The sequence below is a fragment of the Ambystoma mexicanum genome, chromosome 5q (genome assembly GCF_040938575.1).
Source record: "Ambystoma mexicanum isolate Mex_15411 chromosome 5q, UKY_AmexF1_1, whole genome shotgun sequence".
NCBI lineage: Eukaryota > Metazoa > Chordata > Amphibia > Caudata > Ambystomatidae > Ambystoma > Ambystoma mexicanum.
The window spans coordinates 521,893,691-521,920,201 of NC_090933.1; the positions used below are offsets into that span (position 1 = coordinate 521,893,691).

The window sequence follows — 26,511 nt, forward strand, 5'->3', positions numbered from 1 at the left end:
TCTAAGGAATGACTCCCTCAGGCCATACAGTGTAATGAGATAATGTATTTCACCTCCATGGCACATTCTGTTCTTCAACAACAAAAGAGAATATTTGTTTTGAGCATATCATGTGCTGACAGCCAATGAACCCATCCCTGTTTTTCAACCTTTCAATCATCCTCGGCTTGGTAGAAATGCCCTTAGCCTCAACGTGGTTGGATGCTTCTTTTGTTGTAGCAGCCTATTTCATTGGAGTGCAGGTCGCCTACATAGATTAGTCCTTCACGCCTTCCTCAGTGGCTCGCCGCGTGTAGCACAAGGCTAGTGGCGTAAGGCATTCTGGTATATCGGTCTCAGAGATAGACAGAACATTATGAAACCCTGCATGGTGCAAATATACCCTTGCCCTTTTCTACTCTTTCTCCCGGAGGTTACATCTACAACAACTCGCAACACAGAAATAAAATAATGGCTGCATTTAGAAGTGAATTCTGAGGACCCCAGTTTTGCGTGCAGCATGTTCCACAATAGGTGGGACATGGTGATAATAATTTTTTTAAATGTTTTATTTGATAATGTTCACACCACAAAGTTAATCACCAATTGATGTGGAAACCCCATGCATATTAAAGGCAAGGCAGAATTATATTGAGGAATAAATCGGGGCACAGAAACAAAAAGCATAGATGGTAAACTATTGTGCAATCTGCATCCCCTCTCTGGCCTTGTACCTAGATTGCTGCTTTAAGGAAGAGTTGACATGCAGAGCTCGGATGGCTGGCATACACGCAGGCCTCACGTATTTCCTTTTTTTTTTTTTAAGAAATATTTGTATTTATTTACTCTTGGCAGGTACAACGAGAAACACCAGGCAGAGGAGACCAGGCAACCGTGAGAACACATAAGACCATACAGATGTAAAGATACACAACATTCTAATGATAGCAATAGCATTCAGGGAGCAGGCATTTCGATTCAGAATCACAGCAGCTGCAGATGGGGGACAGAAGGGAATGGGGGTAACTCAGGAAGACAGCCGGATGATTAGTCTGAGGTGCGGCTGGCTAAGTATGAGCGGAACTCCGCCCTTGTGTCTTTAGGTCTGGAGGAGTTGGGGAGTGTATCAATGTAGGCCTCCTCAAAGTTCTGAGCCCATTTAGGGTCGACCAGCCATGTCTTGGCGGTTGGAGGGTCCTTGTCTTTCCATTTAAGCAGTGTGCACCCTTTGGCAATCATGCACCCCATATTTACAAAAGGTCTGAGGCGTTTGGACAGAGGTGAAGACCAACCTCAAAACAGTGTGCCCAGGGGGCGAACGATCAAGCTTAACCCTCACTATGTCTGACAATGTCATCAGGACTGATTCCCAAAATCCGACTAGGGAGGAGCAGCTCCAAAACATGTGAATGTGGTTGGCCCCACGTCTATGGCATCTCGGACACAGTTGTTCCCCAGACTTAAGCATTTTACCCAGTTTCCTGGGCGTGTAATAAAGTTTATTTAACAATTTAAATTGCATGACCCTGAACCTAGAATTCAGGGATACATTTACAGGATAATTCATGGAAATTCGCACAAAAGTGTCGCACGCGGCTGGCGCACAGCGTGCCTGTGCGAATGTCTGCACCAGCCCCGTGCGATAAAATCAATTTCCGCGCACAGCGTATTCATGGATTCTCGCCTCCAAAAGCAGACGTGGCGCAGCGACCCTGCAGCAGCGCCAGTTACGCCCCCAAGAACGCCTTTGCGCGAGGAAAAGCCATCAAGATCGCAAAACCATTGCAAAGGGCTGCGCCAAACCTGTGCCAGTTTACCGGACTGGCAAACAGCAAACGCAAAGCGGGGAAACGTGTATTACGGGTTTTGGGAACACGTGTGCGCGAGAAGTTTCACATGCGATCTGGCCTGGGGGAGCGTGTGCGTGTATTTCAGGGGTGCGCGAGAAGTACCACACGCGATTGGCCTGGGCGCGTGTATTTCAGAGGTGCGCGAGAAGTTCCACACGCGATCGGGCCTAGGGGAGCGTTTGCGTGTCTTTCAGGGGTGCGCGAGAAGTATTACACGCGAATGGCCTGGGTGCGTGTATTTCAGGGGTGCGCGAGAAGTTCCACACGCGTTTGGCCTGGGCGCGTGTATTTCAGAGGTGCGTGAGAAGTTCCACACGCGATCGGTCCTGGGGGTGCGTGTGCGTGTATTTCAGGGGTGTGCGAGAAGTTCCACATGCGATTGGCCTGGGCGCGTGTAGTTCTGAGGTGCGCGAGAAGTTCCACACGTGATCGGGCCTGGGGGAGCGTGTGTGTGTATTTCAGGGGTGCGCGAGAAGTTCCACACACGATTAGCCTGGGCGCGTGTATTCCAGAGGTGCGCGAGAAGTTTCACACGCGATTGGCCTGTGCACGTGTATTTCAGGGGTGCGTGAGAAGTTCCACACGCGATTGGCCTGGGCGCGTGTATTCCAGAGGTGCGCGAGAAGTTTCACACGCGATTGGCCTGTGCGCGTGTATTTCAGGGTTGCGCGAGAAGTTCCACACGCGATTGGCCTCGGCGCGTGTATTCCAGAGGTGCGCGAGAAGTTTCACACGCGATTGGCCTGTGCGCGTGTATTTCAGGGGTGCGCGAGAAGTTCCACACGCGATTGGCCTGGGCGCGTGTATTCCAGAGGTGCGCAAGAAGTTTCACACGCGATTGGCCTGTGCGCGTGTATTTCAGGGGTGCGCGAGAAGTTCCACACGCGATTGGCCTGGGCGGGTGTATTCCAGAGGTGCGCGAGAAGTTCCACACGCGATTGGCCTGTGCGCGTGTATTTCAGAGGTGCGCGAGAAGTTTCACACGCTATCGGGCCTGGGGGAGCGTGTGTGTGTATTTCAGGGGTGCGCGAGAATTTTCACACACAATTTCAGCAGGATACGTGTATTTCAGGGGTGCCGGGGAGTCCTACATGTGATTTGGCAGTGTGGGTCCTCCCAGGTGTTCCCTGTACACCCTCCATGGCCCCTGCAGGCAGCCCACACCACAGGGGACTACCCTGCATCCCTGGTCATGTCCCGCAGGCAGCCCACCCAACATGGGCATGCCCCCCAGCAAAGGCACATGTCTCCTTGCACTACTGATCACCAACTCATGTCCCCTTGCACCCCCACCCCCAGCATTGCGGGGCACCTGCCAGCAGGCCCCCACTCATGTCCCACTATTGTCCCCCTGCGCCCCCACCCCCCAGCATTGCGGGGCACCTGCCAGCAGGCCCCCACTCATGTCCCCCTGCACCCCTACCCCCCAGCATTGCGGGGCACCTGCCAGCATGCCCCACTAATGTCCCACTCATGTCCCCCTGCACCCTCACCCCCCAGCATTGCGGGGCACCTGCCAGCAGGCCCCCACACATGTCCCCCAGCCACATGTCATCACAATCTAGATCCCTGGCCCTTATGGTCAGCCTCCAAATGCCAAACACCCACCCGAGTATTGCATCCACCCACTTAGAAATGGCAATGACATGATAGAACCCCAATTGCAAGTTTGGAAATGAACACATGGCCCTCACATACACCCAATGGGTGTCAATGAATCTCAAAACCCATATCATGATATGCATGATACCAATGAGGTGATACTACACATTGAAGTTTGATGAAAAAAATGTATTAAAAACAGCATAAATGGAATTAAAAATAAACAAATGACAATGGGAATCAAAAACCAAAACCAGCATGTCCGTAAAATAATGAAAAACGACAAATCATAATCCAAAGGAAAGGTGTCCAAAGTCACAGTTCAAGAAAGTAAATCCAAGGTAAAAACAAAACCGAAAACCATTGCGCCATGGGTAAATCCAAAAAAATAAATAAAATCCAACAGTCAACTATGTACAGATAAACAAACCAGGGTCCATGATCCCAACTGAAGAAATGAAACCTACATAAAAATACTACCTAATAAAAAAAAACTATATACAAAAATGTGGCCCATTGTCCAAAAGGTCCAAAATAAATAAAAAAGCAAAGGAAACCTAACACTAACTACATAACTATTTACAAGGGCAGCGGGCTAGTCCGACGGCTCACTGGTTGTTGTCATGGGCCGGGGCATCATCGAACTCCTGTTCAATGGCTTGGAGACGGGCATGTTCCCTGGCCCCGAAGTCCTGCAGTGATAATGCAGTGTCCAGCTCCAACTCCCTGCGAAGACCCTCGAGGCACTCAGCCCGCCTCAGCGCCCTGCGCATGGAGTTCTCCACCCTGACCATTGTGAGCCGTTCCTCCTCTGCCCGCTGCCGCTCCGCACCTATCTGCTGGCCCAACCGCTCCCACACGGAAGCCACTCCCATTCCAGGGTTCTCCTGCCCTCCGGCCGATGCCTGCACCCCTGATGTTGATGGCCCCGAGCCATGATGCCTCCCACGTCGAGCCTGCCACTGCCTCTGATGCAACTGCCTGTGCCAGCACGACGGCATCCAGGCTGATGGAATCCACCGACGCCGTCGTGCCCGTGCCCTGCCCGATGATGCTGTCACATCCTCCATCTGCTGGGGTCCAGTTGCTGGTGTGTCCACCCCTGCTGGACCTCCGACTCCCGACTGTGGCAGGGATGGGATCCCCACCGAGGTGGCTGCATTGGTCGGGGCAGGTGCACAGGGGGCCCTGGTGGCATCTGGGCCGGAAGACGGCATGGAGTACGACTGGCGCATAGCCTCCACAGAGGAGGAGAGGGTCGCCAGAGTGCCCGACACATGTACGAGACCCCCGACCATGACCGCTCCCAACTGGGCCACGTTGGCACGGTGCTCTTCGTGATGACGTGCGTGCTCCCCCCGGGAAGCACGCACCTCATCACGAATGACAGCCGTGCGCAACGCGACACCAATCAGGACCTTCTCCATACGGCCAGGGGTCCCCTCATCCGCAGGTGGAGGGGAGTCAGATGACATGGACATCCCCCCTACCTGCGGACAGGCCTGGGATGGGGCATCCCTGCTGGTGCATGGTGGTGCAGTCACAGTGTCAGGGACAGTGACATGCACAGGCACCTCCACGGTGACCTGTGCTACCTCCTGCCCCTGCCCCTGGACTGCACCACTTGCACCAGCAGGGATGCCCCCACCAGGCCCCATGTGCGGCTCAGTAGCGGCCTCCTCCTACTCTGTAGAAACCACCAACCTGGATGGCTCCACACCGTTTTCCGCTGTTGCAAGCCCCTGTGGGGGCTCACCCACCCCTTCCGCTGCAGCCGTGGGGGCATCCCTGCCGCTTAGCTCCACAGCGCCGTCTCCGCCCTCTTCTTCACTTTGCGCTGTGTAGAGGGAGACATAGAACACAAGCATCAGGGTACTGTACAATGGTCCCCTAGACAGGAGGCAACAGCAGATGAGTGGCACTGTCAAAGATCACTTCCATCATGTCCCTCCACAACACATGGGTCAGTGCAGGCAAAACACATGCAGTAACAGGCATGGTGCATGCTATGGACATAAGCAAACATGTCTAGGGGACTCTTGAAGCATACAATGTTGTTTTTGGACTCACATGCATCATGGGTCATGCCTATCACATGCACACACTTCAACGTACTTTCATCCATCTGGACTCGTACACCCCAGACACAGTGGATGCAAGGATAACTAGGCTGCATCAGTGATTCTGAACATTGTCACAGACATGTGTCATGCATCCATGGCATTCACAAGTCACAGACACGCAGGTCAGAAACACAGACATGGACACCATACATGTACATGGCATCAGCACACATCCCTCACCCCCACCCATGTCCAGGAACAGAGACTGGCATGCTCTCATGTGTCCATTCCGCATAGGGCTCCCCATGTTGCATTTAAACACATACATCAACCGTGTGCTTCACACATTACTGGTCTTACATGCATGACCATGATGTCCCTGCACGCACACACACGTGTACATGGCCTATGTCACATATACAGGCAAGTATCAGACAACCAGCACGCTGCAACATGCCCTGTCTCACACAGCAATGCTTGGCCACTTACCCCTCGACTCCAGACGGGTCTGCCTCTCAAGGATCTGGGCATGGAGCGCTGGGCGTACGCGTTCCAGGACCCTCAGCTGGATGGTACTCATGCTGCCCCGGCCCCCCATCCACGAGGCGCCGGGCCTTTATGAGGGTCCTGGACCTGAAGTCCTCCCAGTGCTTCTTGACTTGCTTGATGTTGCGGGTTGCTACCCCCTCCGCGTTGATGGCAACCACAAAGTCGTCCCAGATCCTGTCCCGTCCTTCCTTGTCGGCGCGTGGTGAACCGAAGAGGGCATCATAATGCCCCAGGACAAGCTCCACCAGGACACCAACTTCCTTCTGACTGAAGCTGGTGGCCCTCTGCCCCTCTGGCTGGGGGTCGCCAGTGGTCTCGGATGGTGTTTGCCCCAACATGGCGACCCCCGAGGCAGGCGTGGGTGGGCAACTGGGTCCTGGGGCTGGGCTGTGGAGCGATGGTATCCCAGTCTGGAGTGTTCTGTTCCAGCAGGGGTGGACACAGCAACTGGACCCCTGCAGATGGCTGATGTGCAGGCACCAAATGGCAGGGCACGGTGGCAGCAGGCAGGCAGGCAAGCAGCAGATGGCTCGTGGGAGGCTGCTCGGGGATCTGGGGGGCAGTAATTCGGCCTTTTGGGCAGGAGCGTGGTCTTCCGTGTGCTTACGCGTGGCCAGCTTGATACGGAGTGATTTGGCACATGAAAATTATGCACGTCAGCGTGTGAATCGAGGAAAGGCCCTTAGCGCTTAAGCGCGTCAGCACGCATACGCAATTCCATTGGACCAAAGGCCCTTAGCGCGTATGCGTGTCTGTGACGTATCGCGCACGGGCGTTGCTTTTCGTGGGGTGCGGTGCGTGTGTTTTGCAGGCGTTGGGGTTCACACGCTATTACTTCACAGCGGGTGGGTGATGGCTACCCGTTCTTCTACACGCAAGGCAGACGGTGAGTGGTACCCTGCTCCCCCAGGCCCGATCGCGTGTAAAACCACCCGCGAGCCCCTGAAATACATGTACCCTGCTCCCCCAGGCCCGATCGCGTGTAAAAACACCCGCGGGCCCGTGAAATACACGTACCCCGCTCCCCCAGGCCCGATCGTGTGTAAAAACACCCGCGAGCCCCTGAAATACATGTACCCCGCTCCCCCAGGCCCGATCGCGTGTAAAAACACCCACGAGCCCCTGAAATACACGCGCCCAGGCCAATCGCGTGTGAAACTTCTCGCGCACCTCTGAAATACATGCGCCCAGGCCAATCGCGTGTGAAGCTTCTCACGCACCCCTGAAATACACGCACACGCTCCCCCAGGCCCGATCGCGCGTGAAACCTCTCGCGCACCTCTGAAATACACGCGCCCAGGCCAATCGCGTGTGAAACTTCTCGCGCACCCCTGAAATACACGCACACGCTCCCCCAGGCCCGATCGCGTGTGAAACTTCTTGCGCACCTCTAAAATACACACGCACAGGCCAATCGCGTGTGGAACTTCTCGCGCACCTCTGGAATACACGCACACGCTCCACCAGGCCCGATCGCATGTGGAACTTCTCGCGCGTGTAGAACTTTGGCGCACATTTTTTGCCTGCGCAGGGAAGCTACCGCCTGCTTTCGTGTGGCGGACATGTATGGGCCTGTGCGCGTCTTTGGCCGTGCGCTGTTTTTCCCTATTCGATTCCATGAATACGTGTTGTAGGCGAGCCTGTGGGCGTTCCGCGTACTTGCCTCCAGTACTTCCCCCGTGACGCCCACATTTTCACGAGTTGTTCCCCATTCTGCGTGTAACGCCCCGTGTTACGCCTACTTTTGTTATGTGCGCCGCGCTATGTGTGAATTCGCTGTGGCCTTATCGCACGGCGTTCGATGACCTGTGCGCCAGCGTGCGCCGCGCACTTTTTCAGCGCACATCCCACATTTTGCGCGTGCACGGACTTCCATGAATAGATGTGCGCTGTTTTCTGTGCGATAATCGCACTTGCACTGCGATTTTCGCTCTTTCACTGCAAATCGCACGTTTTCGCCGAAATTTTCGGCGCACATTAATTCCATGAATCGGCCTGTAAGTGTATGTTTGCACATGTTTTTCCATAGGGTATCTCACAGCTCCACATTTAAACTAACTGTCCATTTCAACCTGATTGCTGGTGTATTCGTAGGTGTTTTATTCAATATCATCTTATACAGTGTGGAAAGGCGATCACAACAGTTTGTAGAGTTTGCAATGTATGACAACAGCATTTTCAGGGGGTTCCCTGGGGTAATCTGGGGACCATGCGGTGACAGCAGCGCACATTCGATAATAATACATTTGGTCTATAGCCGAGTCCCTGTGGCTTTGCTGCCTGGTTTTTGTAGTAAAGCAGGAGCCGTTTGGATATAGGTCGGCCAATGTTCGGTAACCCATGCCCTCCCAGCGTGAGCTCAGTGTCTTGTCCCACGTAGGACCCAAACCGCGGAATTTCCATAGTGGAAGCCACTTATAATATGGGTGTTTGGCACCTGCTTTTGAGAAAATTGAGCACCACGTTGTGAAGGTTGTCTTGACCGAATCGTAGGGGCAGTTGTCAGTATATTTCTCCTCTAGAACTAGTGTCCGGAGGTCAGTCCTCCCTGATGTTACGCTTCAACTGAGGCGGGGATGGATCCTCGCCGTACCAGTAGGATGCAAATTGGGCTTGGGCAGCTAGCCCGTATAATTCAAAATGTGAGGCCACACATATTTTATGAAAGTAGTTCCTGCTTGTACCATTCAGACCTATACAAGTTGAAAAGTGGATCATGAAAGTGACGCTTTTCCTGACCGTGACGCACTGTGGGGATGCATGCAGCAGCTAGCCAGGCTTTCTCAAATCAAAAAGAAAGGCAGCCACCAGGCCAGGAAGTGAAATTCTTGCAAAACGTTTGGTCAACTGCACCCCACTTCAGAGTAGGAATGTTTCTAAAATGAGAGATCCACTGACTGCTGAATGTACTGATTATCTGGCACTCTTGGTGCAGAGATCACTTGGGTTCCTTTGCCTTTCTGGAGAGCCACTCGCCTGATTTGTACTGGGAAGTGTGTATTGCAGACATTTTCTAACTCAGAATTCAGACGTGTTAGCCACAAAGATTGGATCTGTGTGGAGTCTTTTTACAGTGGTTTTTTAAATACACCACCAGTGCATTCAGATTGATTTTCACACAAAGCATTGAGTAAATCCCATGGCATAACTTATTAAATGACAGGTCAAGTGAGAGCTTTTTATTTTATTTCATTTTTATTTACTGCGTTTTTAAAATATGCCTATACATAATGTGTTTTAAGGCGCAACAAGACAGGATGGGGTAGCAGGGATGACATACAGAAACAGTCCTACTAGGCCTTGTGACATTCGGATTGTGCAAGTGCAGTAATAGAAGTGCAGGGGAGAGGTGAGCGGGGGAAGTGCCAGAGGGATCGAGTGACTGCCTGTGGAGGCCAGGTGGACAAAGCCCAGCGGGAATAGAGTGCAGGTCAAAAGGTCCACATTCTTAGTGCGAGGACGGGCTGGAAGGGCTAAGGGGGTGCAGTCCCAGCCAGGCTAGTGCAGGAGGAGGGGGCCCAGAAGGGCAAGTGCAGGTTGGGGAGGGGGTCAAAGGAGACCAAGTGCAGGGGTAGACTGGTGGGGAAGGGCCAGGTGCCCTGTAAAAATCTGAAAGAACCAGGCAGCCAGTCAAGCTGCAGAGGGGGGGAGGGGTAACAGTAGAGGGGGAGAGGGGAGGAGGAAGAGAAAAGGAGGCTCTTGAGAAGCTTCCAGAACTTAAGGAGATCCAGCTCAAGTCTGAGCGGGGCAGGGAGGCCATTCCAGAGAGAGGCACTTGCGGAGGAGAGGGATATACCCCCCACTCTCTGCTTGGAGAACCGTCTGACCTGTAGAGAGTTGGAGCTAGAACACCAAAGGGCCCTAGCAGGGAGGTATACGGCGAGGGAGTCGGATGTAGCGGAGCCCCAGGCCCCAGAAAGCCTTGTGGATGATGCAGTGGGTTTTGAACGTGATACTCGCAGCAACCAGGAGAGATTTTAGGGCTGGAGAAATGCGGTCCCTTGGCTTGAGGCCAAGGATAAGTCTTGCAGTTGTGAGAAACCTGAGGCGTTTCTCCCATACTATTCCTAGGGATCCCTGACTCAGGTGGTCAGGGGAGGGCCAGCGCTCTTGGATCCCAATCCTGGGGGCGGGCAAGCGAGAGAGGAAGAGGATCACCTGTGAAAGGGAACCTTGGAGACTGTGGGAGGAACACCCTTGGGCGAGACATGGTATCCCCACTGTTCCAATACATCCGTACCCAGCATCCCCTCAGTCATTATGGTATATTATCGCCCAAAACCCATTCACCCGCAATGCATTTGCCCCCTTCACCCTGACAAAAACCCACAGGGATTTTCCAGGATCCCTAAGAAAAACTACAACTCCCACAATCCCTTCATCCACTATAAAAATCCAAATCGACAGAGACTAGCAAGATTGACTATAATGATATGCAATGACCCAGTCCAACTAATAAGACCAAGCAGGCTCAGGTGCTCAGTCACCAACACGCCCACTCTGCTTTTCGGAAAGATGTGCAGTGCCATTACATGTGCACCCCAACCCCCATTTTTTAACAATACTAAGAGGAACAAGAGGAAAAAGGGAGCTATGAAGATTGTCCGTAGGAGCCAATGCACCAGGGTTTCCTATGGGCATTCGCCATTTTGTCCCGATAATGAGGCCAGCCAAGGTCAGGCCTCCCTCCACAACCATTCCCACCTGAAACCTGTTAAGCCTCTCAGTCAGTATAAAAGGCAGAGCACACAGGCACACTTTGAGCGAGCTGGGGAGGCTGAGAGGATCGTGCTGTCCAGAGGGGCCAAGGAGAAGCTGCAGAGACCCTGGGAAGGAACCCTGAGGAGGAGGACAGGCTGCCAATTCACTGGACCTGTGAGTGCAGGAGAGGCTGTAGTGTGGCAAGAGAGTTGTGCTTCCAGGCAGCCAGACCAGTGGCAGCTGGAGCGATCTGTCAGGACCCAAGCCAAGGCTCATCCCCTGGGTATAACATTAAAACCCAGGCCTCCGATGGGTAAGGGGGATGACCCTGACCCCAGAAAAGCACCATTGGAAACCACACAACTCCCAGAAACTTCAGAATGCCTTTTTCCAGAGCTGGCGAAGTGTGAGCGAAATAGAGACTGATGCATTGTGGACCTTGAAGTCCAGAGACATTTGTTTATTGAAATTTTGTGCAAAGCGAGAGGGTCCGAGCCCGACTGAGGGAGACACGAATGAGAAGCTAAAGGAGGGGTCCGTGCCTGACTGAGAGGGACCCATGAGAATTGGAGCAGAATGTTAAACAAGCAGAAGAACTTCTGGGGCAAAGGCGACCCCAATGTAGCAGGATGACCGATCGAGGGACCAGAGCGACGGGTTGGGAAACCGTGAAGTTGCCTGCAGGAGGTTGTTGTCTCCAAAAAAACGGGGGAGAGTCAAATCCCAGACAAGAAGACTGCATTGTGTTTCAAGGACACCAATGACCTTCCCGGGTGAACGACAGAGTTGGGTAGGCGAGGCTAAGCCTGTGATATTATCTTTGACTCCTGAATTGAAGCCGCAAAGTGAATGAACTCTGAAATGCATAATGGTCAAGATTAATCCCGGGAAAACAGGAAGTGAAAAGCTGAATGCTTGAAGAAGAAGATTTCTTTTAACATTTTGCTTATGGTACAGAACTACCAAGAGACACTTGGGAAAATAACACAAAAGGAGAGTGGAAGTGAAAGTCAAAATGGTCCTGCGGAGGTCCATAGTAAAAGCCTTGCACATTTGGAAGTCTTCGACATCGATGAAAGGTGCAAGCTGACTGAGGGAGACCTGGAATGTGAAATAAGTTAGGGGAAGGGACCCCCTAACGAATGTGAATAAAGCTTGGGCATGGGAACCCCTGCTAGTGCTGTGATTGCGAGTTTCGAGCCCGGCTGAGGGAGATCTACGTTGAATCGGGTAAGTTTTGCTTTGAGAGGTCCGAGCCCGACAGAGGGAGACTTGCGTGAACTGTTTATTGAACTGCGAAAGAACTTCGGTGAACTGGAAAAACAGTAACTTTAAAGTGGAAAGCCAAGCAGTCCTCAACCCACGTTTTGAACTGCTTCTTGATAACCTAAGCCAGAGTGTGTCATCCTGCCTATGGGGCGCATGGGTGTAATTTTAGGGAGGGGACAGGGGTGTTTGTCCCCCCTAACTTTCATAGCACACTATTTTGTCCCCATTAATTCGGCTGGAGCACCTTTTCTTCAGAGGTCATGGCCCCCCGCCCAACATTGTTAACAAAGTTACTCCACTGATGGTGCGCCGCCTTATTCCGTGCTGTCCAACGTGGGAAGCAGAGTTAACTGAGCCATCTTGATTCTTTGTTATAACACTGACTTTTCTCTGCATACATATTCCCCATTAAACAGTTTTTGTATAAGAGATAGGGCAGGCATTATGTTTTGTTAGTATAGGTCATTTTGATTTGACAGAGACTGACTAGGACTGTGTTTTCTTTATTATTTGATGGTAGAGACTACTCCCATCATAGCTATACGGCAAAGTAGGAGTTTTTCCAAACCCCACAAATCTAATAAAGGTTTTGAAATTGTATCTCTTGTGTCAGTGTCGTACTTGTGATACCATGTCTTCCTTACACAGTCCTATTCTGGATTAGTTGAAGTGGGCAAAGGGAGGAGTTAAGTAGATTGAGGAAGAGCCTGTTAGAGTATTCTAGCCTGGAGAGGACCAGAACTCTGGAGTCATTGAGCTTCTGAGGAAAGGTGAGGAAAGGAAGAATGCCTCAGGAGAGGTGAAGCTGAAAGTGAGCCTCCCTGTCAAGATCTGTGATATGAGGAGAGAAGGAGAGAGAGGAGTCGAAGATGATACCAAGGTTTTTTGCCTCACAGGACTGTGAAGGGAGGGGGCCCATGGAGTGTAGGGGCAATGGAGAGAGCAGGAGTCCCAGTGAGCAGGATCTCGGTCTTACTGGCATTAAGGTAGAGATGGTTAGCAGTGCACCATGCCTGAATAGCAGGCAGACAGTTGGGTATAAGAGAGGAAGAGGAGGCGACAGAGTAGGGAAGCTTGAAGGAGAGTTGCAGGTCGTCCTCATAACACTGGAAGTTTGGAGAGAAGGCAGAGGTCATATGGGGTGGGGGCAAGGTAGATGTTGAAAAGCCAAGGTGAGAGAATAGTGCCCTGAGGGACATCACAGGTGGAGAGTTATACTGAGGAGAGAGAAGGGCCCAGTTGAACCTGGGAAAGTTGTTTAGAGAAGAACGTGGTCAACCAGTCCAGATCCAAGTCTGTGCTGCCAAGGGTATCAAAAGGCGATTTATAAGGGTGGAATGGTTGACTGTATCAAAGGCAGAGGAAAGGTCAAGAAGAATGAGAAAAGGAGGAGCGTTAGAGTCAAGATTAGAGAGTAAGTCTTCACTGGTATTCAGGAGAGCAGTTTTCGTGCCTCTGGCAGCTCTGAATCCAGACTGGTTGTCGTGGAGACAACCAACAGATTCATTGTGGTGGATAAACTGGGAGATGGTCAGCTTCTCCAAGACAGGAAGGGGATAATGATGAAAGGCTGTTAGTTAGCCACACAGGAAGGGTTGGCAGAAGACTTTTTGAGGAGAGGGTGCACAAGGAAGTGCTTGAATAGTGCTGTGAAGGCTACAGTGGCAAAAGAGTGATAGCAGAAATCAGCCAAGGCTGGAGAAAAGGAGACAATTGTGTCCTTGATAGTTATGGAGGAGCAAGGGAGCACCTGTTTGGGTGAGACTTTCATAAAGCGGGCCTGTCTAGAAACCTCATCAGGTGTTATGGGAGAGAAAGAGGAGAGTTGGCAGAAGGGGGGCGGGGCAAGGGAAGCCTGAGAGTGGGTGAGGAGCAGGGTGGGGTGTGGAGAAGAGAGAGGACAGGATGTCCTGAGTTTTAGTAATGAAGTTAGAGGCCAGAGAAGTGCAGAGGGCCAGGGAAGGCAGTGGAGAGATGGAGACTACAGTAGGATTGACAGATTCTTTGCAGATTTTGAAAAGTTTTGCTGTGTTGTTGGTGGCCCTCTTCTTCAAGCAGATGAAAAGTCTGTATTGCCTTTGGAGCAGGAGGCTGGCCAGTTTGTCAGAGGATGTGCTAAAAGCCAGCCATTTCCGCTCAGCTGCTCTGTACTTGCGTTTCAGAGACACCATGTCGGAGTCATACCAGGAGTTGCACTTGGAGGCAGGTTTCATGTAGATCCTCATGACGGGGGCAAGGATGTCCAGAGTGTTGGAGATAGAGAGTTGAAGATTAGTAAGGGCTGTTTTAGAGTGAGAATCAATGGCAGGAGTAGGTGGGGGAGAGAAGGTGGTGGCAAAAGCAGCAACTGACACTCGCTTCATTGTTGGAATGACAGAGAAGGAGACTGGCAGTGCGGGCGGGGGCTTAGCCGGGAGACCTAAGAGGTCAAGGTGAGAGGACAGAAGGGTATGATCAGACTAGGAGTAATGAGCGAGCTGGAGATGGGGATATCTGTTAAGTCTCCATCTAATTTGGCCACTACTTTCCTAATTTGTCTTGGAGATTTTGTATTCCAAATAAATTCCAGTGTTCCGTTTGAAATAGTTTTAGAATACCGAGCAGGATTCTTAAAGATAGGGTATGTGAATACAAATGTAGACTGGCAGTGTTTTAATTTGTACAGTAGTAATTAGTAGAAACCTGGATATAACCTGGCCTTTATGGAAATCATCTGCATTTAGCTCTTTAGTTATGTCTTGATAACTCATTTCATACAATGAGTGATAGTGTGTTAAATACAGAACATATCTGCATAGTTCACTCCATCTACTCCAGTTAAGCAGAAAAACCAGCAACATGTCCCATAGTTCAAGACATGTTAAGAAATCTGTCTCTGACTTTGGATCATTTATTTGCAATCCAGAGATTAGCAACACATTTTCAAGCTCATTTATGAGATGTGGCATAGAGGAGTTCTAGTAGCTAACAATGCACATTGCAACAAAAAAATGGTGGCCCTACTCATATTCCAGGGAAGTCTTCTTAATTTATATTGTGCAATTCATCAACTCGGTGTCAACACTTTTCATACTCCCATCAATTTAACAATGCTCAGTTTGATCATAAACATCTTTAGAAGTTTAGTTATTTTGTGCTACGTTTATAGACCTAAAATACATGTTTCCGCCAGAAGTTCTTCTCTTGCCATTTGTGTATCTTTATTTTTATTTATTTATGTTTACATTTGTGTAGTGCACCAAACCTGGGGCATTCTGGGCACTAACTATACAGAGTTTTATAAAGTTCGTACCATGCCTCAAGGGTGTGAGAGCTCTGTACATGCACCTAGAGTAATAAAATAAAGAATTTTAGCAAGCAATAAAAATGCAAACAATCAATACAATACTTAAAATCCGAGGAACAAAAGACCTCCTTTTACTAAATGGAAGTCTAGAGCAGGACCAGAATGCAGTAACGCTATGCAAAGAAAAATGTAGGGAAGTGCTAATGGAGGAATAGGCAGAGAAGGTTATAGGTGTAATCTCGTATGAAGTTAGGCAAGAAACTGATCCAGGAGAGAAAAAAGATAGAAGAAACAAAGCCATTTAACCTTGAGGTAAATGAAGAATGCAAGTGAGAGCTAGGATATGTGGCGTGTCAAATGGGGAAAAAGCTGGAACACCTGCTCAAGAGTCTGAGACTGAACACATTGAACAGAAAATAAGAACAGTGATTCATTCTGGGGGTTCGAAAGCAAACAGAAAATCTAACACCAAACCTAGGCGGCAAGGCTAGAGGAAGAAGGAATGCAGTGGTGAGGTGCAAAACATCATATAATTACATGGTGAAGGGGCAAACATGTGAGGTGCAGAGGAGGAAATAGCCTTGATAAAAAATCAGGGGACGAAGGCGCCAAATGCTATAACAGCATTCTGAGGAAAGGGGCAGAAGTTTGTAAACAATAAGACAATGCGGTCATAAGGAGACATGGTGCAGTGGTTATGGCAAGGGACATTTTCACAAGCTTCGACAGTGAGTAGCTCAAACACTCAGGAACCAAGATACACACACACTAACAGCAAGGAAGTGCAAATAGAGCGTGATAGGAATGTAAATATATGAAAAAGAATGTGTGGGTAAGCTTGTTGAAGTTCCTTATGATTACAGGGAAAGTTTGTTTATTTATATAGCACGCCAAACCCGAATGTAGCTGGGCGCATTGCAAGTACATTACAATTGTTACATATTAACACAAAAGTAATCAAGTAAGTTACAGTTGTTGACATACATAAAGAGCATGCAAGACAACTATACAAAGCAGAATTAGGTGCTCAGTAGAGAGTCATCAGTAAATGAAGATTTAGGAAAATCTGTAATTTGACACTAGCCAGTATTTGGTGTTTTTCCTAAAATGTTGGACGGTCTGATGCATTTGCAGGTGAGTGGGAAGCGAGTTACAGTATTGGGCAGCTTGAACTGGGACCTAGAAAGTCTATAACAGCAAGGGAAGGCTATCTTCATATACAAGACAGGGACAAGTAGGGCTATTCCTTACGGGATAGAGAGGAAAACATAGGCGTTAACGTGGGAGCTGGACCCGACAGCACACCACAACTAACAGTCAATAAAGAACCATGAGAGACGTTCAAGGGAAAGCCAGGAGTAGACTCCAAGAGGAAGTCAAAGAACAGGAGCAGGGAAAACGAAATTACAAGGAGTCTGTTTTGCTTGATTGAGAGTTTCCTCTGCCTTTTCTCTCAAATTATTCCACCGTGGCATAAGGATTTTTCATTTATGACTATGTCCCTAATCCCCTTCACACTCTGCTCTTCCTGCTCCCTCCAATTCCTGTCACCATACTTCCATAGGTTTGGCATAGGGGAGTTGAGAGTGCATGCCTTTCTTTTTAGGTTTTTGAACATTAAGGAATTCACTTCCTTCAAAGGGCATTCTCTTTATTGACATTGGGCCTCATTACGAGTCCGGCGGTAACCGAGCCGGAAAAACTGGCAGGTTAGCGCCGGACTCATATTACCATTCCGCCTCCATGATTTCCGGAATTACCGGGGCATAACGACCCCGGTGACCCGGGAATTCCGGAGGCAGAATTCTGTAAGTCCCCATTCCCATGGAGTCCTATAGGACTCCATGGGAGTGGGGAAGTGGAAACACCGGCACCATGTTGTAATGGTGCCAGTGTTTCCGTGTCCGCCTGCAGGCGGGTGGTGTTAAACCTGCCAGGTCAGACCTGGCGGGAGTGACACCGCCGGTCCGGAAAGAACGGTGGTGGCGGATTTACCACCACTGTTCTTTCCGGACCGGCTGACTCGTAATGAGGCCCATTGTATCTAAGTCACATAGCTTTTTCAAAAAGGCTTTTTATTGAACTTTTACTGACATGACATAATGCTGTATACAATATTCCAGTCATAATGCTGTCAATTAAAGAAAACAACAATCAAAACAAAACCAAGCATCAACTCGCAAAAGTACAACAACATTTCAGGGGGGTCTCACTCAGGGTTTCGGGGGGCTGGGACAGCTTCAGGTCACGATCAGGGACATCAGAAGCTGTATCTGGGGTCCATGGTGGGCCAGAGTCCGCCAGATCGAAGCTGTATAAGGAGCGGGATCTCGGGCCATGAAACGCTTCGGTTAAAGGTGATCTTGCATAGGGCCACCCAGGCGCCACTGGCAGGGATGTGAATCGGATCAGTCGTATTTCGCCATCCAGCGGAGAGAGGCGGTGGCTGCCTGGCCACTCCGGGGAATTGTTGTACGTAATCCAGAAAGGGGGACCAAATGCTGTCAAACTTGCTTCTGTTCCCAAAGCGGAGGGCAGTAATATTTTCAGCGGCCGCAATGTCCCAACACTTGGCCCACCACATAGGAATTGCTGGGCCCTCTGGGTGTTTCCACAGCCTAGCTATAGAGATTTTTGCAGCCATGAGCAGATGCGTGCATAGGGTAGCCAGGCGCCCCGCCCCGTTAGCGGGAATTGGCCCTCATCAGTATCACCCACCAAGATTATGCCCGGGTCCCACGGAATTGAAAGACCAGTGATTAGTTTGATCTGCTCCAGGGCCTCTCTCCAGAACTGGGTCGCTTTCGAGCAGGTCTATAGGAGATGGAATAGAGAGCCAGTGTCAGAGCAGCCCCTCCAGCAGTGCGGTGGGATCACAGGGTTACTCTTGTGCAGGTCCTCCGGTGTCAAGTACCACCTGTAGCAGACCTTGATTGCCTCTTCCTTGTTTGTGACGCACTTGGAGCTCCCGTGAGCCCTCCTCCAGATCCAGTTCCAGCTTGCCTCATCCAGTTTTTTACCTAGGTCCCGCTCCCATCGTTCCATATAGGGTTCCTTTACGCTAGGGGCACCTCTGTCTAATAGTTTGTACAAGGTTGAAATGTTCCCCCTGGATGGGGGCGCCGTCAAGGTTCATTCCAGTGCCATTAAGTCTCGTCCCCCGTGTGTCCTGACCGAGTAATGGGACAACCAGTGGCGCAGCTGGGCAAAAACGAAAATGCTCGCTTTCCGGCACCTGGAACTTCTCTTTACAGCCCTCAAAGGTGAGCAGGGTGCCGTCTGTGAAAAAGTCTGCGGTACATTTCAACACCCCTGTCTTCCACCTGGCGAAATCATTCTGCTTCAGTCCAGGGGTGAAGTCCGGGTTCCCCCAGATCTCAGACAGCCGGCCCAACGTACTATAGCAGCTCCAACTCCGGGCTGCCATTCTCCAGCTCTCCACTGTAGTCCTGGTTGCCAGCAGCGGCCCTGCGTTTCACATACATTTTTCATCGAGTAAGTGTGAATTACTCTTGGAAAAATTTAGAAAATGATTCATGGGTTTGTAAATACAAAACCACAAAAGGTCTTGCGAGAAATTTAAACCATTAATTATTTGTATATTGCTTTAGTTTTATTTTTATATTATGAGTGATTATGTAAGTTCTGCATCCATCACTTTCTACAAGAGCAGGAAAAATGTGTGTTCTCAGGGGCATGTTGTGTAGTTATGGATGTGTCAAGGGGTGTCAAAATAGGCACGGCATACACGTTCACAAGAGTTTTCTTAGAAACCTCTGAGAACACACTTAAGTTACACTATAACGTCTCTTTTGCTGCCTTCAACTACATTTCACCACACAAAGATCCCAAAATACATGGTTGAAAGTTGTATCAGCCCTGAGAATGTGTGCAGGGTATAGAGTAAGAAGAGATATTTGGTGGAAACATATTGTGTAACAAGAGAAAAGTTCATACATTTTTTTTCTCAAATGTGATCTCTGGGATGAAGTACTTTACAGGCATGGATTTTCTTTCAAATGATAGTAACACCAGCTTTCTACGTGGTTTACCTGTTCAGGTACAAGTTATCGACCATGCATGGGAGTAACTGAAGCCTGGAATAATTGTACCAAAATGTGATTCTTTGGGAATTGGCCCTATAGATTGCAAAGACACTGCTTGCAATTTGTAAAGCACGGGTAGGCAACCTGTGACTCTCCAGATGTTTTGGACTTTGCATTCCCATGACCCCTCACCATTGAGTAAACTGGCTATGCCTGATTGGAGGGGTCTGGAGAGCCAAAGGTTGCCTAACCCTGTCGTAGAGACATAATGGTGTTTACATTAGTGCTGGTTCACTAAGGTTTTGCGATGTTAACCTTAGTGAGAAAGTACTCTGAGACAGGACATTTGCTTACTCGTTTTTGTACAAGTAACATGTTCAGCATTTAATAACAAAAAGAAAAAGGACTACTGATTGTGTTAAGAAAGATAAATTCCTTATCTTTGGGTTTAGCGGCCATTTGGTGGACATCTTCAACCAATTGTTCAAGAAATAAGGGTTACTTATTCTTTTTAGTCGACGAAACGTTGTCCTAAGAATGATGGTCCCATTTTCCCTAATCACTGTGTATTCGTTTTGACAGATGGAAATAGCAGACATTTGTGAAAACTAGAAGCTGGACATTGAATAGTGTACAGTAATTAACTGCAAACCACCTGCATTGTTTTTCAGGTTGTGCCTTCTGGTTCAAGATGGCTACGGAATATTCAGTGAACTACAGCTGCATTCAGCATGCCCATCTCCAGAAGACCTTGAACTGCGTGAAAAGGAGTGGGAAGGCAAGACCTGCTGTCTGACAGGAGTTAAGATTTTACAGCGAACCACGAGAGGAAGGTGAGAAATGGTACAGTAAAATTAAATCATCTGACACTTGTTGGGGACATTAACTTGTTACATGGTTCCTGGACAGACACCCTTACTTACCCTTTGTTGCACAATTGTAGTTGCACATTCTCAATGTATCCCTGCATATCGCAGATATATTTAAAAAATGTGGGATTGGCCTTTAAATATGATACAATTTAAAGGAGTGCAGTCAAGAATTTGTCACACTCTTTATATGCCCTTGAATTATAGTGCAACCCATGTCATAAGTTGTACACTGTTAAACTACGTTGCCCAGCATGCAACTGGAGACAAGCAAAGAAGAATTGAAATTGTGCAACTGCATTGACCAGAAATCAGCTGCTCATGAATATGAACAGAAGAATATGAAACTCCTCCTTTTCAGCACTGCCCACTGGAGGCTCACTGAAATTGACTTGCATTAGTGCAGCTGTGTGGCCTTTCTTCCCCCTACTGTTCAAGCATGTTTTTCGTTTTCTAGGTTGTATTGTCTGCCCGGTGTGTGTCGAATCACAAAATATATACTGTGTTTGGGTATAAAATGTGTTTTACTTTGTAAACGAATACTGTATATTATTTAACCAAATGTGCTTCCATACAGTTATTGGTTCAGTGTTCACGAAAAGCCCTACTGTATGTTATAAGGATATTGAAAGTCACAGAAGAGTTCTGTGACCAAATAAATTAACAAGGCTGAATTACTTTATAAGGTCTCGGAACTATAAGGTGACTTGTAATATCCTTTTTTAGTTTTGGCTATTAGATGGCGCTGTAAGCGCTACCTTTAAAGCAGAAACTATTGTCATTAAAATAAGAGCTTTAACATAAGAGCTTGAAATAGGGCTTTGAATGTAGGTTTGTAATTCTTTTCAATGCAGATCACATATGAGGATGGATTTATGTAGTTTGACTATATGTCCCTACATTTAACGCCCATTGCTACATGAAATCTATAGGATTTTCTTCCCATTCCCATCTTTTTTCTCCCCAGCCACACCTCTTTTTGCACTCTTTGGCTGAAATGGTACTGCGTGGTGAATTTGTCATCTATCTTTACTTCCAAATTGGCAGCCGCCATGTGTTAATGTTATCAAAAATGTATTTTACTTGAATGATGCTTTAAAAAATATTTACTACAACCTTTAATTTATGTTACATATTTTAATGAATTTTGCATTAAAAATAACCAAGTTACTGCTATAGTTATGTTTTGATCCAAAGTGTCTCTGAACATGCCCATTTACTGATTTGTGAGGGTGCTCCAGTGCTTGAGATGTAAGCAGTAGCTGATTGGCTGTCCAGTTTGTTAGTGATGTGTCTACTATATGATTGGCACTCGAGTATGTGCTTTTTTTTCCACACGGCAGCCATTTTCTTTCACCAAATTCGAGCAGGGCTCTAAGGCTGTAGTGAGTAAGTCAACCCGATCTTTGATGAATGTCTATCCGTTTTCATTCTGTTGTGTCACAGCAGTGTGTGTATATTTTAAAAAAAAATATGCTTTGAGTTCTCTTATTCTCTACCTATTGCGTACATGAAAAAAAGAACATTTGGCAATTACCCTGAACAGCAGTGGCAAACTAAGGCCAGACTTCATGATCTGCATGTGTACCGTGAGCTACTACATGCAGGGGCAGGTAAGGACTTGAGAGAGAGGAGGTACAATGCAGCGGCAGCACTACCCGAGTACTGATCTACGTGCTTAATAAAGTCGCAATACAACGATATTCCTGCAATGTCCCCGCACTCCAGGCCATTAAAGCAAGCGTTGCAAGGTGGGGGATGGAAGGGACGCAACGGTTAATATACCGAGCCCCCGGCAAAAAGATATCTGTTGCCAAGACGCAAATCAAAAAGCAAGTGAATGCCATCTTGGAAATGGGAGGGGTGTGCTGATATTATAGCAGTACCACACCACGGTCCCTGCGCTGTTGAAGCCTGACAAAGAGAGGGGCAGTGGACTGGAGACTGAACCAGCAGTACTGATACCCCAGGGATTATACAGCCTCATTCCTGAACGGGCAGTATTGGCGGAGACATTTTGTTGAGGGGGGGGGGTGGGAGGTCAGTGGCTTTCTGCAGATACCTTTGTGAGTCCCTGTGAAGGTCTCTTGAAATTAGACAGCTTTTCCTCCTTAACGTATACACTATATTGGGCAACCCTCATTTATACCTTTCCAATGGATCTTTACAGATCATTTGTCAACTGACCAAACAATGGTCCGCAGTGATGGCGAACCTGTTTAGTGCAGTACAAAATACAACATGAGGCTATTTGTTTGTCTGGGGCACCTATGGTTGAGGATAAGGCGTCATAGAGGCTACGATATTGACTGGTGTCTTGCAGGGCTATCTTTCTCAGTAGCGCATTAATTACCCTGGTAGGGTAGGGCCAGAAAGCCCAGGCGAGATAAAGAATTATCTGAGGACTTAATAAATCGAGGTGTCGCACATCCTCACTCCCTCTGTATTTGGGAGCTTGGATTGGCATGTCATTATTGGGGTGCCAGGCATGTGGGCCATGTGTGTTCGAAGCTGCATGGGGGAGACATCAGCATTGGAAACCAGTCTTCAAAAGCAACAGCTCTGCAATAACAAAGAGCTTTCAAGTGTGCGGTGCAAAGAGTGCTATGTCCGGAGGTGAGAGTGAGTACCCAGGCTACAAGACGGGTCACAAATCTTCAATCTTTGATTCCTCATTTCTAGAGCAGTTTTTCAGAAATTATGCATTCAATGGACATGATAATCCATTTAAACTCTCACGTCCCTCCATCGGGCATATTTTTCAGCCTTTCGGTGCTGTGAGAAACCTGAATATTTCTCACTTTACTAGTCCCCGGGGATCTGTCATCCAGGTGGCCAGGACACGGCCATCGCTATTGCATCCAGTTATGGGGGGGTCCTCATATAACACCTTTTCCCCATTTTATCCCATAGGATATTTAGAAGCTCCACCCCCCATTTCCAACACGAACACTTTCGCACGCCGTGAAAGACAACGGGCTAACCACCAGAGCCGTTTACCTGACATGTCCCAACACAAGGGTCCGGCAGAGTCAGGCAATTGACAATAACCATGCACACCTGGCCGCCCTTTCCCTCCCCCACAGGGATAAATGGCGGAGCACGAAAGCACACTTTGAGCAAGGCAAAACACACGAGGGGGCAGCTATTCCAGGGTGGCAGTTCAAACGGAGGAGAATGGTGGCGAGACCTGAAAGGATGACAAAGAGGGAAGTGCCCATGCCCTTTTCGACCCAGACCCGCAAAGCCTCAGTGAAAGGAAACTACAGCTGACGTGTGGTGTAATAGATGTCAATGGTGCACGAGGCCCTCTCACTCTGATAATGAAGGCGAGGAGATGGGCTTGCCACTGTGGTACCGTCCTTGATTCCAGAGGCAAGGTGTTCAGCACAGCCGGTGAGTCAGAGGGAGAACCAAGAGTAAACCGGACTGTGTTGAGTGAAGGTTGCAAACGGCAACATGAAATGAGTTGAAAGAATTTGTGAACAAAGAACTTGCATGTTACTGAACTTTTAAGCCAGAACAGGGAATATTCTGCTGCAGAGTGGTCCTGCACAACGTGGGCGCTCATTCGAAAGACTCTGGCTGTTTTCCCCTTTTGTTGAAACTACAGATACCAGGAGGCCCTAGGAGAACCTGACACAAGAGGTCAAAGTAGTCATAAAATGGTTGAGTAAAATCCTTTGTACAATCGAAAGTCTTTAACACATAGTCAAGAGAAAGCTAGGGGAAGGGACACTGCTTTTGGATGAACTGTGAAATTGAGAAGTAAGGCAAAGATGAACCTGACGGAGGGATGCTAAGAGAAAGCCTGAATGGGGGCTTAAGAGGAGCCGGACTGGGGGCTTATTAGAAAGCCTGACTGGGGGCTGGAAAAAGCTAAAGGAAGTAAATCGTGCGAGGTGTTGCAACTAAATGAACTGTGTTAAAACTGGCAAATGTGAACCCGACTGAGGGCTGCCCATGAATGAGGGCAAAACGTAAAACCGCGTAAACATTGTATCAACAAATGTGAACCCAGCTGAGGGTTGTCCACAGTGAACAGTTGATCGAAAGAATATTGAGACTCTTGAATACTACAGGTGATAATACTGAGAGTGAAAGGCCTTAGTGAACTCGACTGAGGGAGGTCAACGTTGCAAAAGGATCGGAGCTAGGTTTGAGGGAGATCCACAGGTGAAGGTAAACCACCCGATGTAAAGAAAAACTGAAAGGAACTTTTGTTTGTTGTTTATAGCTCATCAGGTCTTCTGAGGCAAGAGACTTTGTTTAAGAGAGACTTGGCCACAGAAGGGCCTGATATTTTGGAAACAAACTGGAAGTTTGTGTTGGAGAAGCCCAGACGTGTGCTGTGCTCGAGAATCCTGCCTTAACCCGTGCTAAAAACTCGGGGAAGGGAGACCCCAGTCATACCATCCTGACTTATCATTTGGTGAACACTTCTTTCTTTTCTGGTGAACATTATCCCACACAATTTTGTATCTTAGCGGTAAGGATTGGCAATAGGTTTTCTTTAGCATAGGCCCATTTTATTTGACAAGATGCTGCTAGGACTGCCTTATTATTATTTATTTGATGTCGTAGCTTTCTCCCATCTTAGATTTAGGTTTGGATTAGGCATTTTTCTCACTCGTTTATACACTTTAATAAACACCCTTCAACTGTGATCACATGTGTGTCTGTCTTTACTGTTGCCACCATGAGTTCCTTACAGTTCCACCACCCCCATCCGCAAAAGCCAATTCGTTTGCATGTGTTGCTTGGCTCTGCTCCCTTCCTCTCAGATCAATGTCACTGCGGATGTCACCGAGTCGTCACCTTCCTCTCAGATCCTCCATGTTTCTCTCTATTGATAGTGGAGACAACATTCGCCCTTGTGTTCCGGTGTAATTAACACCCACAGATAATGCAATCAAACAGGCACCCTCGGCAAAAGTAACTGACACGAGACAGTCAACACGTAAAGGCCCTCACCACCACACGTGACAGGTGCAGATGTAACCACTCCCCTGCACCCTAAGCAACAGCCTTGAGCATCATCATTTGTCACAGTCAACTGGCCCGTCACTAAATCACTGGTTATACTTAATGTTTCATAGACTCGCTAATACCTGGGACATAATAATTTGCGTTCTTATGTAGCTCTTAGTGTTGGGTTCCTTCCACTTCTAAGCACTCTGATAACTAACATTCTCCAGCATGGGGTCTGGCATGGATTCACATGCTCATGAATATTTCCCGTCGTCAGGCTGGGAATCCTCGGTAAAGAAAAAATCAGTATCAGTTTAGTTTCTGATCTGTCTTTCGTAGTAGTAACCAATCACTGATCTCTGCGTCATACTGACCACAGCCAATGACTGCCCTCTACCTAAGCCCCGCCTCTGGCAGCCATCTTCAGATTTGGTAGCACGTGAAGAGGCAGTATGACCAAGTGAAGAGCCGCAGAGGGGTAGGCGGGAGGGTTCGCATGTGAATCCATGCCAGACCCATGCTTGAGAACAACAGTTACAGGTAAGTAACTTGTTCCTTCTCCAGCATGGGGTCTGGCATGGATTCACATGCTCATGAATATAAGAATAAATAGCAGTACACACATGCACAACCACGGGGGGTGGCAAAAGGCTCAACATTAAGCAATACAAAAAACTCAACATTAAGCATCTCTTACCTCCTCACCAGGCTCACCTTAAGCGAACAGGTTGCGCAGCACTGCTTGGCCGACCCTGGACTCCTCCCTGGAATCCCGATCGATGCAGTAGAATCTCGTGAAGGTGTGCGTCGACCTCCGCGTAGCAGCCCTGCAGATGTCCAGCAGGGGCACACCAGATAAGAACGCCGTAGTAGCAGCGATTGCTCTGGTTGAATGGGCTCTTGGACGGCCTGGCAGCGGTCGGTTAGCCAACCGGTGGCAGTGCATGATGCAGCCGGAGAGCCATCTGGAAATAGAAGACTTCGAGAGAGCCTTCCCTTCATTCACAGGTCCAAAGTTCACGAACAGCTGTGATGTCCTCCGGAAACTCTTTGTGCGGTCCACGTAGAACTTCAGCGCTCTAGCCACATCCAGCGAGTGCAAAGTCCTCTCGGCCGGCGACGAAGGAGACGGGAAGAAAACAGGTAACACCAAGGGCTCGTTAAGATGGAAGTCCGACGGCACCTTGGGCATAAAGGAGGGGTGCGTCCTAAGCACCACCCTCGAGGCATGGAAAGTCAAGTACGGTGCTTTGCAGGATAGGGCCTGGATCTCTCCCACTCGTCGTGCGGAGGTAATGGCCACCAGGAATGCAGTCTTCCACGACA

The 26,511-nt window shown here is 48.7% G+C and overlaps 1 protein-coding gene across 2 annotated transcripts in view; it reads left to right on the forward strand.

Annotated features, from left to right (window-relative positions):
- The window catches only part of SPIDR (scaffold protein involved in DNA repair), a 3,076,965-nt gene that overhangs the window by 2,531,536 nt on the left and 518,918 nt on the right, over window positions 1-26,511 (forward strand). For both annotated transcript variants that reach the window (XM_069621022.1, XM_069621023.1), the window contains one exon: window positions 20,017-20,178. In XM_069621022.1, the coding sequence (XP_069477123.1) occupies window positions 20,017-20,178 (162 nt within the window). The remainder of the gene's footprint in view (window positions 1-20,016; window positions 20,179-26,511) is intronic.